This window comes from Artemia franciscana, chromosome 9, assembly GCF_032884065.1.
Source record: "Artemia franciscana chromosome 9, ASM3288406v1, whole genome shotgun sequence".
NCBI lineage: Eukaryota > Metazoa > Arthropoda > Branchiopoda > Anostraca > Artemiidae > Artemia > Artemia franciscana.
Genome location: NC_088871.1, coordinates 21,890,461 through 21,907,493, shown reverse-complemented (window position 1 = coordinate 21,907,493; position 17,033 = coordinate 21,890,461). Strand labels below are relative to the sequence as shown.

Below are 17,033 nucleotides of genomic sequence, written 5' to 3'. Positions count from 1 at the left end.
AATAAATCTAGTAAGAACATCATGTTTACCCTAAGTAAAAAATGACAAGGGACAATCGCAATAAGAATAAAAAAGAAAAAGAAAGAGACTTGCGAAAAATTAGTTTTCATATTGGATGTAACAGTAGTTATATTATTAAATCAATGTAGAGTTAAAATAAGTTTTATGATAAAGAAACACTTACTTATCTAGAAGCACAGAGTCAATTGTGCATGCTAATGCTGAGGCAATTGTAGCTTTTTCTTCTGTTTCCCTCATGATACTAACAGCACTATTAAAATCTGCGCTGTCACCATTTTGAATTGCAGTACAGAGAATTGAACTTTTCAGATTTGGAGATATACTAGAACAAAAACTTTGTGTTTAATCAGTATTATAAATGACAAATTTTATTGATAATTATCCAAGATATCTTTTCATACAGATCGCAATAAAATTTATATCTCAAAAATGCACTTTTGCAAATGACTTTTCAAGGTTCGATTCTACTACGGTCGTACGATGACTTGGATAATGCACCTTGCTTGTTTCAAAATTGTGTGTTTCAGAGTTTATATTCTACGTCTGTTTTTTTATAAGATTGATTCAGTTCGATTCAGTTCACATTCAGTTCTAGATTCAGTTCTGATTCAGTTCTAGAAGATTTGCGAAATCTCCGTCTGATTTTCTTATATCTTGTTCTTGATAAAGCCTCTTAACCAGAAATATTTCCTCAGTGAAAGTTTCGGGGTTCAATAAAAGTGGATTATAATTACCACCTCAAATTGATTTCACTATAAGAGTCATTCATACAAAGTTTAACCAAAATCCTAGCATGTAAAGTATTCTGTTCATTAACAAGGGGTGATGCCCAAAATATTATTTAATTACCTGAACATACAGCGGTAGATGTAATTTATACAAGTTTCTCTGATTCTACAGCAAAAGAAATTCAAGTGGGTATGCATTTATTTTCCTCATTAGCTGGACCAAGAAGACATCATCATTCTAATTGCGTTTTTGTTCACCTTTTATGTTACTAGGCATTAGTAGGCTTTAATTTTAAAGCTTATTAATGCCTAATTTTGTAAATAGTGGCGCAACTTCAGTTTCATCCTTACATTTAAGCAAAATACAAAGCTATCATTCTCAGACATTACATAACCTTAGAACTCAAGGAGGGAGAAACACAGTCTGCCGTAGTTCGCAGTTTCTTAGGTTCTGTGGAAGATCCAATTTTATTATTCGCTCATAGCTTGCCAACTATTAAAATGCCAAAATCAACAGATGTGATGGTATCATTGTACTGAAATTTCATAAATTATACAATAATTTAATATAATTTAATAATACAATAATTTCATAATTATGCTTAAATTAAAATGATTGACTAAGGTAACCTCAATACAAACTAAATTACAGAAAACGAAAGTGTAGTTGCAGCCACTACAAACCCTCTGAATAGAACTCTTTATAATTTATGGTCCCTAATTGTCCTAAAGATATTTTCATCTTCAATTTTTGAAACCATTAAAATAAATGCATTTTCCACTTTATTTTATTACTAGAAGTGTTTGAATAAACTCACAGAGAGGTAATTTTTAAAAGGAATTCTATGATTTTTTCCATTTCAAGAATATTAAGTTTATGTCTTTTCGCAAAATAATTTTCGCTTTTATGTAAATACTTCTTATGAGCTGGATCTTAAATATGTCTTAAAGGAGAGAGTTTTCCCTTAAACGAATTATAGAAATTAAGATGTGAAATAAATTCTTGCCCTGTAAGAAATTGTAAGAAGACTCGTAAGAAATTAGAATGTTGTCATTGGTAAGAAGGATAGGGCTGAAGGAGCTCGGTCTTTATACGTCCAATCACATAGTGCGATCATAAGAATATTGAACCACGAGGATGAAAACAGGCCAACGCAAGACATGTTTAAACTACGGTACAAGGTAGAGAAGATAAAGAGTAAAAGGAGGGTGGACTAAAACATGGTAAACTGAAGCTGGGCCTTGAAAATATTAAAGAAATTATTTTAGTCTGAAATTGATTTCCTTATTCACTTGAAACTGACCGCCTGATTTCAGTGTCACTTATTAATTCTCGTCTAATGTCAAGGATGTAACGTGATTGTGGGTTAGAATTTCGTCATTAGTATGAAACTCTAGGGATTATGCAGATTTTCAACCCTTGTTATCTGAATATTTCCCCCTGTATCTATCAGTCCGATGTATTATAGCATGAATATTACTAAAAATTTTGCAAAATTTTGCCAAAATGATGAGCCAAAATCTGGATTCTTATAGAGAAAAGCAAAAAGATTAAAAATATTCTTTTCTTAACCAATGAAAAAGACTATGTTAATTAAAAACGAAAATAAATTAATTTTCAATTACTTTTCCACAAGAAATTGTTCAATGAAAAGCAAAGAGATATATTAAACCAAAGATGAGCAGAACTAAAGTCAAATCTTTTTCAAGCGTAAACTTAACATAAATTATAATCAACAAATAAATGAAACCCAAGACAAACAGAGATTGCAATAATTAATAAAGTCAAACTCAAAACAATCACCACAAACTAGAATCTACCACAAAGAGAATAGGGTTAATGTCCTGTTTGCCTTCTAAGGACCAGAGCATGATTTGCGCTTTAGTGAAAACAAACTACTTTTTAGACGTATTACTCTTTTATAGCAACTTAAGTAGACCTAAAATAAATAAGAATTTTAGGAATAAATATCAGTACATATTAAACTGCCAATCCACATTAATTTTTTTCGATAATCTTGGGTATGACGGTGTTTTTTTTGTGTTAGGGGAAACAAAAAACCACAGGTCGGAACAAAGATTGCTTTCAGTAAAGTGCAAATTATTTTCTGATTTTTAGAAGGTAAGGTGGGCGTTAGCTTTACTCCTCTTTGTGGTTGGGAAAAATCAGAATTTTTATGGAGAAAAACCAAAAAGACTTTAAAAATGCAAATTCTCAACCAATGAAAGGTACTATATCAATTAAAAATAATATCAGTATATAACTGTCAATCCTCACTCGTCTGTTTTTTTTAATGGTTAGACTGTTTCTTTAGCGGCAATCAATGGCTAAACAGTAGACCAACAATATAGAGCCTTTCTTATGCCCATGTTTTACCGCTTAAAGAAAGGATGCCTTCAAGCCGAGGCTAGTTAGAAGTTAGACCCGTTGCTATAGCGGTAGTCCATTGCTCTAAGCCCATACCAACACTATATTCCTCTTTCATCTGGTATTTCATTGAGCCTACGTTTGCCGCTTAAAGCACGAATCCTTAAAGCCATCAATGGTTAGACCATTGCTCAAGTGGTAGTAACCATCCGCTTCACACATACCAACAATATACTCATTCTCATATGGGCTTCCCATCTAGCCCATGTTCACTGCACTTTTTGTAGTCAATTACAGACAGTTGAATTTTTTGTTTCTGTCCCAAATCTGTTGGTGTATAAATGCAAGTTCACTTGTATAAGAGTCGAGGCAAATTGTAGGAGGCCCTTGTAGGCTTTGAATTGGACTCTTATTTCCATTTATATTCATTGTCAAATTTTACAATATATTGTCTCACTCGCCGTGAATTAACACGTTAGACCCTCAACAGGTTGACTCTAGTTCAGCATTGTGGAGTGATATGCATGAGAGGAAAATTTTCATCCAAGTCAACTTGTAGTCAACCTGCGATTGTTCCCCAGCGAGAACCTCCAACCGGTACGACTCTAGTTCGTCATTGTAAAAAGACACGTTTGCATGGAGCATAAATGGGAGACAGTAACAACGGCCATCCAAGGGGTAAAATTAACCTGGACAATTTGTCTTGGCTTTTTTCGTCAATTGGCCATGACTTCCGTAACACTTTATGTTGTGAAAAATAAAAATACTTAGCTCAAAATGAAATTGTTTTCAGTGAAGTGTAAATAATGATCTGCTCCTATTGTAGCTTCTGTTTGTTTTGGATGTCATTTCCTTATTGATAGTCATTTATGCTAGTTTTACGCTTGAAAAATTATTTGTGGTATTTCTGCTCATCGCTCTTTACTTTTGTTTAAAAAACTTGTTTTTGTGAAAAAGTTTTTAAGTTAATTTAAAAACTTAATTTAAGCAGATGTCACAAGTCACTTTATTCACCTCAATTCCTTGCTCTTTACGCTAAAGTTTTTCTAGTACTTATAAAAAAGATTCTTAGTGTTCTAATTAAACGGACATATTGTTTCAGATGTCATTCTTGAAGAACTGGAATAGAAGTCAAACTTTAGCGTTAAGATCGAAGTGTTGAGGAGGAGCAACCCCCCTCATAAACGTAAAAATTTCTGTTCGTTTTAAGTTTTAATGTTGTTCCTTACTTCCAGTTGAAAAAACTTTTTTTAATTTAATTTCTAATCATTTTTTAAATAATGCCGTGAAACCTGGCTAAACCTTCAGGGAAAAATCCCTCCTCCCCTTGGATTTATTCTCTAGATGATTCCAACCTTGTGAAAATTCGACCTGGACAATTACCCTTAACTTCCCCAAGCTTAAAATTGAGTAGGAAAAGATAAAGCGAGATTTAGGAAAAATTTCGTATAGGAAGTCTGGCAAATTCCCCCAGTGTTAAATTTTTCCTGAAAAATTCACCTTCTGGAAACTTCCCTACCCATGGAAAACTATGTCTGTGGAAAATCCCACCTGCAGAAAATTTGCCCCTGCACACGAAACATGTATACCTACTTCCCAGTAGCAAATAGTATACGTAAAAAATGGGAAATTTTGAAACTTGAAGAAGTTTCCCCAGGGGTTGTAGGGTCACTATATTTCCGAAGGCATAGTTAAACGGCCTTTTAACAATGCTGAACAAAATTACCATATCAAATTTTGATCGGGCAACTTTGAGAAAAAATGTGAGGGGGCCTAGTTGCCCTCAAAGGACACTATAACTATTTATTTTTGTTCTAATGGTCCCTCTCTCAGTATCCTAAGACCACTTTGTCAATAGAATCACACCTGGAAAAAAAAACCCAAAAACAACAAAGAATACACATGCATTTGTGATCGTTGTTCAGGCAAAAAGTACACAATTCGACAGTAGTGCAGTAGGGTTCAGTAGGTGCAGTAGGGTTCTCTGATACGCTGAATCTGATAGTGTGACTTTCATTCTATGACTTTTAGGGGGTGTTACCCTCTTTTTTTTGAAAATCAGGCAAATTTTCTCCGGCTCGTAACCTTTGATGAGTAAGACTAAACTTAAGGAAACTTGTATATTTGTAATCAGCAAAAAAGCCAATTCCTTTTGATATATCTATTAGTATCAAATTCTGTACTTTAAAGTTTTGATTACTATTGAGCCAGGTCACTCCATACAGTAAATTACCAATAACTGTTTGAAAGCCGTCTGAATGGAAAGTTTTTCTTTCATATTACTAGATTAAATATCGCCGAGGAGTGTCAATTGAGTGAAACTTAACTTTTCTTTAAATTTTACTTCTTGAAAATTCGCATAAGAAGCAATCAATAGTAAAAAGGTTATTGGCTTCACTTATGGCATATGATCAAAGAAATATGTGATAGGGGCACAATAACAATTAAAGAATTAAATCAGTGAAATCAAAGCAGTATTTTTACTACAGTATTACAGGAAAGTAGTTTCTCTTTTTGTCTTTTTCCTAGCTCGCAACAAGACTCGGAACTAAGAGAAAACTTGGGTCACCATGGTGCTTTCTATTTGCATCTATAAGAATTAATTACTGAAATCTGAACTGTATTTTTTCAGCTTATGCTGGAAAACTGTTTTTGGATTGAGCAAACTGCTTGAAACTGCGGAATGTGGAATTCGGAAAACCTTTACGATTAAAAGCAAAAACTCACATCTCTCCGTTTAAGCCGTCTGAAGCAATCCATTCGTCGTAGACATTAGCTGCGCTTTCCACACAGTTTGAGAGGCCATACTTGCATGCCCATTTTACAGCTATAACGCGGGAATAGGTGTCTAACAATTCTTCATCAGTATCTTCATCAAAAGTTAATTCGTTGTAGAGAGGCTCAACAAGATTCAGAACGTATACCTTGAATGGAAACTTAAATTTATCTTTTGCCTGGAAACCTAAGCACTTTCAATTCATGCCTGAATACAATGAAAATCACAAGGGTGTCGTATTTTAAGATCTGAATTCCTAACACACTGATTGAGCTGATAAACTGATCTGAAGGACTGTTAAATGCTTATAGCAGAAATTTTTAAAAATAAAGAAAGGACTTATCTTACAATTGTTAATAGATTGGATTCAATATATTCTAAAATTAGAAATTTATACTTTAAAGCAAAGTTTTCCACATCCCTTTCCAAGTCGGTACCCCCTTTTATCCCACAGCACAATTATGCACCGCCTTTAAACTTAAATAATTACAAAAAATCTCCCCAATGGATGTTTTTCAAAAAAAGAGCCACACTGAATCAAAGACGAGCAAAAATAAAGTTAAATAATAACTCAAATGTGAAACAATTAAAACTCACATTAATAAGTGGACAGCTTCACTTACTTTGGTATTATTATTGGTAAAGACGGTGGGACCGGTGAAAATGTTAAAAGTAGAATAGCCAAGGCTCAGAGTGTTTTTTCCCAATTGAAAAATATATGGAAGAAAAGTCTGCAAACCAAGATTAGAATATTGGAATGTGGTCACCACATTTGCCTACTGAATTTTGGAATGGTGGTCGAACGTGGTTCTGAGTATTGATGCTTCGAAAAACGGACGACTATTCGCTAGATATTTTCCAGAGAAATTGCCAACGGATTGTTTTGGACACCGGCTGACTGACCGTATTTTATACAATAGGCTGTACGAAAAGTGTGGTTCAATCCCGTTTTCTAGGGATATAATGAGAGGAATGTTGAGATGGGTAGGAAACGCCCTTCTGACAATCTGGATGCTCATAGTACCTTTTAATTTAGTTTTACATTCCTCTCGGTTTTGCTTAAAAGTTTCAAATTAATACCCTATTCTACTCTTGAGATATTGTATCTTTTCTATTTTGGAAACCGAATGCACTTAAACTCTTTTGATTTAGTTCAACATCCCGAACACATGTCCCAATAAGCAGTGGAGTAGCAAGAGGGAAAGGCATCATCCTCTGGGAGCTACCCACAAAGAGGCTCCAAATAGTCCGCCAAAGGAAGAAATTCCTGGATAAATTTTTGTTTTTATAATAATTGATTTCTGAAAAACACTTTTATTTGTCTTTGGACAACTATATACATAAATGTATATACGAATATATATATATACTAGCTGTTGGGGTGGCGCTTCGCGCCACCCCAACACCTAGTTGGTGGGGCGCTTCGCGCCCCCCCCAAGCCCCCCCGCGCGCATAAGTCGTTACGCGCCATATTAGTTATGCGCCATTGTAGTTGTGTCCCTGTGTCCCACCTGTGAATATAGATAGATTTATATATGTGTTTCAAACTACGCAAAAATTGCGAATAAACAACATTCTTGGCTTTCCCATTGTCTGTGCATATGCAAAGCCGTATGTACTAATAATGACGTCATATACAAACGCTCTTTTTACAGACAAACAAACATAGATAGATAAAATACAAATAAACTGCGTAAAACTTGCGAATAAACAACATTCTTCGCTGTCCAATTGTCGCTGCATATAAATACATTGTCAGGTTTACCGACCCTCGAACATGCAACGTACAATTGTCCATGGGAAAAACAATCAGGATTAAGATCTATACCACATTTTTCTAATGATTGACCTTGAGCTTTGTTAATGGTGATTGCAAATACTAATCGAATTGGGAATTGCAATCTTTTAAATTGAAAAAGCAGATCCGTTGGAATCATGGGAATGCGAGGAATAAGAACAGCCTCACCCTCATAAGGCCCTGTCAAGATTGTGGCCTCTATTAGGTTTTCCATTGTTTTTTTTTTACGGCAAGTCGCGTGCCATTGCAAAGCTTTGGTGGGTTGATATTTCTTAAAAGTATTATTGGTACGCCTATTTTTAGTTGTAGCACGTGTGGTGGAAACCCCGAAGGATCTATGGAATTTAAAAATTCAGATGGATAATTAACTGCTTCATTTGGTTCCAAAACTGTGTCGACTGACTTGTAAAGGACTGCCTGGTCTCGAATCTTGTTCAAAACAATATTGTTGATTTCGTGGACGTCTATATTTTTGGGTGCGAGAATCGCTCTTTCACTTAGCCATTTATTATTTTTATAATTTTTTAGAATATTCGAAAATACTTTTTCAATCAATTCATTTTTGGACGTCACTAAATTACAGAAATCAGCAGGTAGTTGTATACGTCCTGAAATTGAGTCTACTGTTTGACCAGAGTCATCGTTTTGCAATCGGACACGCATATTTGTAGTTAATTTTAATATTTTTACGTGTGCCTATAAATTAGAATTTTTTAGGCAAGCATTCATTTCGTCTGCAGGAGTTAAACTACGTAAAAATTGCGAATATACAACATTCTTGGCTTTCCCATTGTCTCTGCATATACAAAGCCGTATGTACTAATAATGACATCATATGCAAACGCTCTTTTTACAAACAAACAAACATGCATACATACAACTCGTTTTTATATAGATAGATAGATAGATAGGTAGATAAAATACAAATTAACTGCGTAAAACTTGCGAATATACAACATTCTTCGCTGTCCAATTGTCGCTGCATATAAATAGATTGTCAGGTTTACCGACCCTCGAACATGCAACGTACAATTGTCAATGGGAAAAACAATCAGTATTAAGATCTATACCACATTTTTCTAATGATTGACCTTGAGCTTTGTTAATGGTGATTGCAAATGCTAATCGAATTGGGAATTGCAATCTTTTAAATTGAAAAGGCAGATCCGTTGGAATCTTGGGAATGCGAGGAATAAGAACAGCCTCACCCTCAAAAGTCCCTGTCAAGATTGTGGCCTCTATTAGGTTTTCCATTTCTTAAAAGTATTATTGGTAGGCCTATTTTTAGTTGTAGCACGTGTGGTGGAAACCCTGAGAATAATATCTCGAGGTAAAAACTGATCACCGACCATAACGATGGCCACTTCGTCGATAGTTGGAGCATTGTATCTACGCACATGTTGACCAGGAGGCGTTTTGTCAGCGGAAATAACAATTTTACGCGTATAAGTAGGCATCAAATCGATGGCTGTTTTGAACAGACGCACTAAATTATTATTTTCGTGGAAAAGATGTTGTAATTGGGAAACGATTGTCCTTTCAATGTTGGGAGAAATTTCGCAACGTGCATTCAATTCAGAATTTCTATCACTGATGAAGTACAATTGTAAAAATTTATGATTCTCGCCTGAGAATGGTAGAAGAGACCCTGCTCTATGATAAATTTGCCCTTTTACTTTGAAAGTAGACATAAATTGATCTGGATTTTCAATTTGGGCTCCAAACGACGTCATTTGGAAACATGAGTTGTATTTTCTGATTCATTTATATTCCTTATGTCCCGGTGTCCCGGTCGTCATTTATATCCCCCTGTTTTATATCCCGCTTATTTTTCAGTTTTTTCCTTTTTTTAGTTTTTTTTTTACTTTTTTAGTTCTTTTAGTTTTTACGTTTTTTAGTTTTTTTTAGTTTTTTAGATGAATTTTTTTTTTAGTTTTTTACCTTTTTTTCTTTTTAGTTTTTTATTGGTTTTTACCTTTTTTAGCTTTTTATCTTTTTTATTTTTTTTTTATTTTTATTTTTAATTTTATTAGTATTCTTTTTCTCTTCTATTTTTCATTTTTCCTTTTTTTAGTTTTTTTTAGTTTTAGTTTTTTAAGTTTTTTCCTTTTTTTTAGTTTCTTTAGTTTTTTTAGTTTTTCGGCTTTTTTATTTTTTTATTAGTTTTTAGTTTTTTTTTGTAGTTTTTGCCTTTTTTTAGTTTTTTCAGTTTTTTTTTAGTTTTTAGTTTTTTACCTTTTTTAGCCTAACCAGGATTTGAACCTGGGACCTTCATTCTCCGTTCCGACACCCTCTCTCACCGAGTGACTACTCCAGCATGTTCATTTTGGTGTTTTAAATGGTATATTATTAACCAAATTAATGTGTTTTACAATATACTAAGCATCGTCATAACAAAAATGACGGCAACTAATTTCATGACGTCAGCCGAAACATGACGTCACCTGATCCACAGACCCACAGACAGACAGACACCTTATTTTTATATATATAGAAGATATATATATATCAAACAGTTCGTGGTAACGAACTGTAGAAAGGAGCGACCCGGCTCAATAGTAAACGAAACTCTAAAAAACAGAATTTTAATACTAAAAGATACATCAAAAGAAATGGATTTTTATGCTGTTTTAAAATATATAAGTTTCATGAAATTTAGTGTTTGTCGCTAAAGGTTACGAGCCTGAGAAAATTTGCCTTATTTTGGAAAATAGGGGGAAACACCCACTAAAAGTCATAGAATCCTAACGAAAATCACACCATCGCATTCGGCGTATTAGATAAACCTATTGTAATAGTTTCAAGCTCCTATCTACAAAAATGTGGAATTTCGTTTTTTTTTGCCAGAAGACCGATCACGGGTGCGTGTTTATTTCCGATCACGGGTGCGTGTTTATTTATTTTATTTTTTTTTTCAGGGGTCATCGTATCGACCAAGTGGCCCTAGAATGTCGCAAGAGGGCTCATTCTAACGAAAATGAAAATTTCTAGTGCCCTTTTTAAGTGAGCAAAAAAATTGGAGGGCACCTATGGCCTCTCCCACGCTCCCAAAGTCCCAAATTTTCCCAAAGTCAACGGATCAAAATTTTGAGATAGCCATTTTGTTCAACATAGTCGAAAACCATAATAACTATGTCTTTGGGATGACTTACTCCCCCACAATCCCCGGGGGAGGGGCTGCAAGTTGCAAACTTTGACCAGTGTTTACATACAATAATGGTTATTGGGAAGTGTACAGACGTTTTTAGGGGAATTATTTTGGTTTGGGGGGGTTGAGTGGAGGGGGCTATGTGGGAGGATCTTTCATTAGAGGAATATGTCATGGGGGAAGAGAAATTCAATGAAGGGGGCACAGGATTTTCTAGCGTTATTAACAATGAAAAAATAAATGTGAAAAGTTTTTTCAACTGAAAGTAAGGAGCAGCATTTAAACTTAAAACGAACAGAGATTATTACGCATAAGAGGGGTTCATCTCCTCCTAAATATCTTGCTCTTTACGCTAAAGTATTTTTAGTAATTTCAACTATTTATTCTACGGCCTTTCTGATTCAGGGGTCATTCTTAAAGAGTTCGGACAAAATTTAAGCTTTAGTGTAAAGAGTGAGGTATTAACGAGGGGACAAACCCCCTCATATACATAATAAATATATAAGAATATAAAAGTCCGTTACGTAAGTTAGTTCTTAAGTTACGTATATTTTTTACTAATAAAAACGTTCGTTAAAAAATAAAAGTTCTAGTTGCTTTTCAAGTAACCGAAAAATTGGACGGCAACTAGGCCTCCTCCTCCACCCCTTTTTTCTCAAAATCGTCTGATAAAAACTAAGAGAAAGTCATTTTGGCAAAAAAAGAATTAATACACAAATTTCATTTTAATAATTTATTTGCGGAAAACCAAAATCTGCATTAATTCAAAAACGTTCATAAATTAAATAAAAAAAAAACTAATTTTTTTTAACTGAAAGTAAGGAGCGACATTAAAACTTAAAACGAACAGAAATTATTCCGAGTGTGAAAGAGGCTGTTCCTTTCACAACGCCCCGCTCTTTACGCTAAAGTTTTTTACTGTTTAATAAAGTTGATTTGAGAGAAAGAGTCAAACTTTAGCGCAAAGAGCGGGGCGTTGAGAGGGGAATAGCCTCTTTCATGCACGGAGTAATTTCTGTTCGTTTTAAGTAGTTTTAATGTCGCTCCATCGTTTATTTCAGTCGCTCTATATATATATATATATATATATATATATATATATATATATATATATATATATATATATATATATATATATATATATATATATATATATATATATATATATATATATATATATATATATATATATATATATATATATATATATATATATATATATATATATATATATATATATATATATACATGTGTTTTCCCCTCCCTAATTCCTCGCTCTTTACGCTAAAGTTTATAATTGTTTTAAAAATTAGAATTGTGGCAAAGAGTCTTAGCGTAAAGAGCGAGGGATTAGGGAGGGGAAAACCCATTTCATATACGGAGTAATTTCTGTTCGTTTTAAGTTTTAATGTCACTCCTTACTTTCAGTTAAAAAAACTATTTTTTTTTTTTTTTTATTTAATTTCTGAAGGTTTTCGAATTAATGCATGTTTGATTTTGCTCTCAGCACATAAATTATTAAAATGAAATTTGCATACTAATTTTTTTGGCTAAATGACTTTCTCTTAATTTGGAATTTTATAAATAAGGGATGGGGAAGGAGGCGTAGTTGCCCTCCAATTTTTCGGCTACTTAAAAAGGTAACTAGAACTTTTAATTTTTAACGAACGTTTTTATTGATAAAAAATATACGTAACTTAAGAATTAAATTACGTAACAAACTTTTATATTCTTATATTTTTATTATGCATATGAGGGGGTGTGTCCCCTCGTTAATACCGCGCTCTTTATACTAAATCTTAAGTTTTGTCCCAATTCTTTAAGAATGACCCCTGAATCAGAAAGGCCGTAGAATAAGTAGTTGAAATTACCAAAAATAATTTAGCATAAAGAGCGATGTATTTATTTCCTCCTAAATATATTGCTCTTTATGCTAAAGTATTTTTAGAACCTCTCATATGCTTAATTATCTCTGTTCTGAAAACTTTTTCATGTTTATTTTTTCATTGTTTTTCTTATAGTAATGCTAGAAAATCCTGCGCCCTTTTCATCGAGTTTCTCTTCCCCCATGACATATTCCTCCAAGGAAAGATCCTCCCACATAGCCCCCTTTCCTTAATCCAACCCCCAAACCAAAAGAATCCCCATGAAAACGTCTGTACACTTCCCAATAACCATTACTATATGTAAACACTGGTCAAAGTTTGTAACTTGCAGCCCCTCCCCAAAGACTGTGGGGGAGTAAGTCATCCCTAAAGACATAGTTATTATGGTTTTTGACTATGCGGAACAAAATGGCTATCTCAAAATTTTGATCCGTTCAATTTATGAAAAAAATGAGCGTGGGAGGGGTTCTAGGTGCCCTCCAATTTTTATGGTCACTTAAAAAGGGCACTAGAACTTTTCATTTCCATTAGAATGAGACCTCTTACGACATTCTAGGACCACTTGGTCGATACGATAACCCCTGGGAAAAAGAAAAATAAACAAAAACAAATAAACACGCACCCGTGATCTGTCTTCTGGCAAAAAATACGAAATTCCACATTTTGTAGATAGGAGCTTGAAATTTTTGCTATAGGGTTCTCTGATACGCTGAATGTGATGGTGTAATTTTTGTTAAGATTCTATGACTCTCAGGGGGTGTTTCCCCCTATTTTCCAAAATAAGGTAAATTTTCTCAGGCTCGTAACTTTTGATGACAAAAACTAAATTTCATGAATATATTTAAATCAGCATGAAAATCCGATTCTTTGGATGTATCTTTTAGCATCAATATTCCGGTTTTTAGAGCTTCGTTTACTATTGAGCCGGGTCGCTCCTTACTACAGTTCGTTACCACGAACTGTTTGAAACTTGAACCTCTTACCATATTCTCATAGGAAGTGATCAAAAGAAAATCAGCAAAAGTGCCCAGACAATTGACATGGGTAGTTTGGACACTGATGTCCATTATACTGTTGGTTGCTAAGGTTAGAAATAGAAGAGTAGAAATCAGAAGTGAAAAGAGAGTAAATGAGAAGCATAGAATATCAGAAAGAGAAGAGTTTTTTGTTTATTTAAAATGTATCGAATTGATATAACAATTAGGTATGCAGTGACAACTTAGGAAATATTCAGCTGTAGGTCTGGCATGGTACTTTAAGCAATCACGACTGATTGATGTCAGACTTGGACAGGTTCACTTGAAATAAGCTGTTCTGCTGTTGCATAGTGCCGCTAGTAAATGACAGAGGCCCTATGTTCATTTTGATGCTTGCTCTGTCGAATGTAAAATATGAACTTATCTTTCCAATTGATAGGTTGGGATTCTCTCTTTTCCCTTCCCTATAGTCAATGTCTTCCACATCATCTGCATGCATGCTTTCATCATCTGAATCACTTAGATGGAATTCTTATTATCATTTCATACTGACTACTCTCTATAGAGTCAAAACTCAAGGCTTTTTCCCTCTTTTTCTTGCTAATTATTGCCTTGCTACTTCTCACTTTTTTTCCCTTAGCCTTTGCTGTTTGTTCAGCGAAGTCTTTCATCAGTTGGTTTTTAACAGGTGTGTCAGTGGCTATAATGCTCTTGGTTCTTTTTCGGCTGGTAATATTTTTCTGGCACTAGCTTTAGGGTGAGGAGAAATCTGTTCGCGCGAGATATTTGGGCATACAGGCGTTTCTACCGGTAATTCTGAAGGTGCACTAGAAGATGTGCTTTGGTTTAGTAAGATCCTTGCCTTCACTAAGATTAACACTACCGATGGCTAGTTCTGCATGATCAGAGATATAGGAGCTCAAGAATTCATTATCGGTAAAAATATCACGGTTGAAGGGATAGACTCCAGAAACTCTGAAACCAGACTGAATATTTTGTGGCGTGAAAGCCTGAGGAAAAGCAGTGCCAAGTAGTTCTGTAATCTTGATGAGCTGACCAGGATGGTTAAGCATCCACACATCGATAGCTCTATTGTAGTGAGATTTTAGTGCTTTAAAGACAGATCTATCCAGGGGCTGAAGCTTGTGACTAATGTGAAGTGGGATACTAAGCATTACAATTCCATTCGATTTAGCATATTCTTATGATTCCAGGCTGATATGACTCGTATGGTTGTCCATGATCAATCAGACTTTTGAGGTAATACTGCATCGTGTGTGCTTTTGAAACTGTTTTATAAATTCTTGATAGGTATCAACAGACATCCATCCGCTTACATAAGCAGCACCTATCGTGCCAGTAGGGCATCAGAAACCACACGCTCTTTGAAGTGAACACGCGGAAAAACAATAAAGGGGGGCGGGGTTGCTACACTTGTAGCACTTACCGCACAACATATTGTTACAAGTTCATCTCTCTCGGCTGATGTTAGTTGACCAACTTGCTTAGCACCTTTTGGAGCTAACACTTTCTTAAAATTCTGCACAGTTGTAAGGCCAGTTTCATGAGCATTCTCTATAGCATAGACTTTAAATTTCTCCTTTTTAGCGCAGCTGAGTAGTTGTCAAAAAACTCATTGACTGTTGTTTGATTCAATGCTGATGCCCGAGTAATTCTGGTAGCCTGAGGAGAACGTATAGACACAGTTGGGTTTCTTTTCATGAAGGAAGTAAACCAATCTGCACCAGCAATCTTATTATTTTCCCAGCTGTCCGGAATCTTTTCCTTTTTCATCTTTGCGAACTGATAGGCCAGAAAACGACATTATTTTAGGCTGAGTCCATAGTATAGCTTATTAGCTTTAGTCAGATAATTAGATAGACTGTTTTCTTCAATACCACTATTTTTTTCAATGCCTTTATCAGCTTTAAATACCTCTGGTTCTTTACTCTCAAGTTCATTTAAAGGCATTTCCTTCCAAAGTTCTAAGCATCTTGTCAGGCGTGCTCAAGGAATGTTGAGTTTCTTTGATGTTTCCTTCTTGGAAACACTACTACGAATCTTTAGCGAAGCTTTTTTAATCTTACCATCTCAAACGAAATTAGCTACTATAATCTAGACGTGGAGCAAATTTTGCCACTTTTAGGGCGTCACGGACACGCCTGTCCATATTACCACAGTCGTTGGTGTCCATATTGCTCCTTAATCAGTTAAAATAGAAAATTGAAATATGTCCTCTCGATGAATTGTCACTTCGAATTATAAATATCCAATGCCTAGCCTAAGTAGTACCCTCTTGAACTCACCTTAAACACACTGTGAAACTAAATAATGCTTGCTGAAAATTTTAATTCAATGAAAACAGAAAAATTTATTTCACCTTTGAAAATTCTAAATTTATACTCTCAGAAATGAATGCGCAATCCAACCGACAGAAGTCATTTACCCTGTGTCTCTACCCTTAACGCCACCTATTTTGGCTATAATGAATTTTAATCTAGAGTCATCTGGATTTCATAGGAATGGGGTGTCCATATTACCCAAGTGTTCATATTGTCCCAGTCTCTCCTATACACCTGTTTTCCTAAAGACATCAGAAAATATTTTTATCACAAATTTTAAGTAAGAAGCTTTCTTTGTTCTTTGAGTAAGAAAGACGATATGATTTTCATAATATAACTTGTGAAGGGTTTATTGTTTGATAATGAGAATCGGTCAAGTGGCATAAGATTGAGCCTTTGTGAACGTTTTCCTTCTTGGGTTCTACGGCACACGTACATTGTATCCCAGAGTACCCTAATCCTATATCAAGTGACTCCAGCCAAAGGCCATGCCTTAAGTAATTAACTTTTGTTATACCATTCATAATTCTGAAATTTAGCAACGGGTGTAAAAAAATACTAGACTATTTGAATATACAGGTAACAGAATTTTTCACCCAAAATGTTGTAAATGCAATAGAAAGGCTAGAACGTCATTGTAACGAGCATATTGAACGCAATAGTCTATCGTTGATATATGTCGGATTTCTTCCAACAGGAAATTTTGATTTATCCCAGATACAAAAAAACTGGAAGAACAAGAAGGGGACAATACAGACAATGTTATTAAACGACTAGACGATTAGATTAGATTCAGTCGAATGAATTAGAGAAAGTTCTTCATAGGGTGGACGTAACAAGAACGGGTAACTTTTCCATGACGGAAGTTATTGCCAAACTTAATCTTAAGGACTCTGGGTTGATGAGACATGTCTTGTCTAGTTTTGACTAGGACGGAAATGATGTCTCGGATTTGAGCGAGTTTAAGATTATCTATGAAAATATTGTTA

General features: G+C 34.6%; 1 protein-coding gene and 1 long non-coding RNA gene across 2 annotated transcripts in view; one reads left to right on the top strand and one right to left on the bottom strand.

The window, feature by feature from the left end:
• LOC136031146 (aminopeptidase N-like) overlaps window positions 1-17,033 on the bottom strand; it is a 91,809-nt gene that overhangs the window by 5,612 nt on the left and 69,164 nt on the right. Inside the window, exons 13-14 of the mRNA XM_065710468.1 lie at window positions 5,845-6,041; window positions 185-343 (exon numbers count right to left, since the gene is read on the bottom strand). Of these exons, the coding sequence (XP_065566540.1) occupies window positions 185-343; window positions 5,845-6,041 (356 nt within the window). The remainder of the gene's footprint in view (window positions 1-184; window positions 344-5,844; window positions 6,042-17,033) is intronic.
• The window catches only part of LOC136031147 (uncharacterized), a 113,637-nt gene that overhangs the window by 60,522 nt on the left and 36,082 nt on the right, over window positions 1-17,033 (top strand). The gene's annotated exons all lie outside the window — the stretch shown is intronic.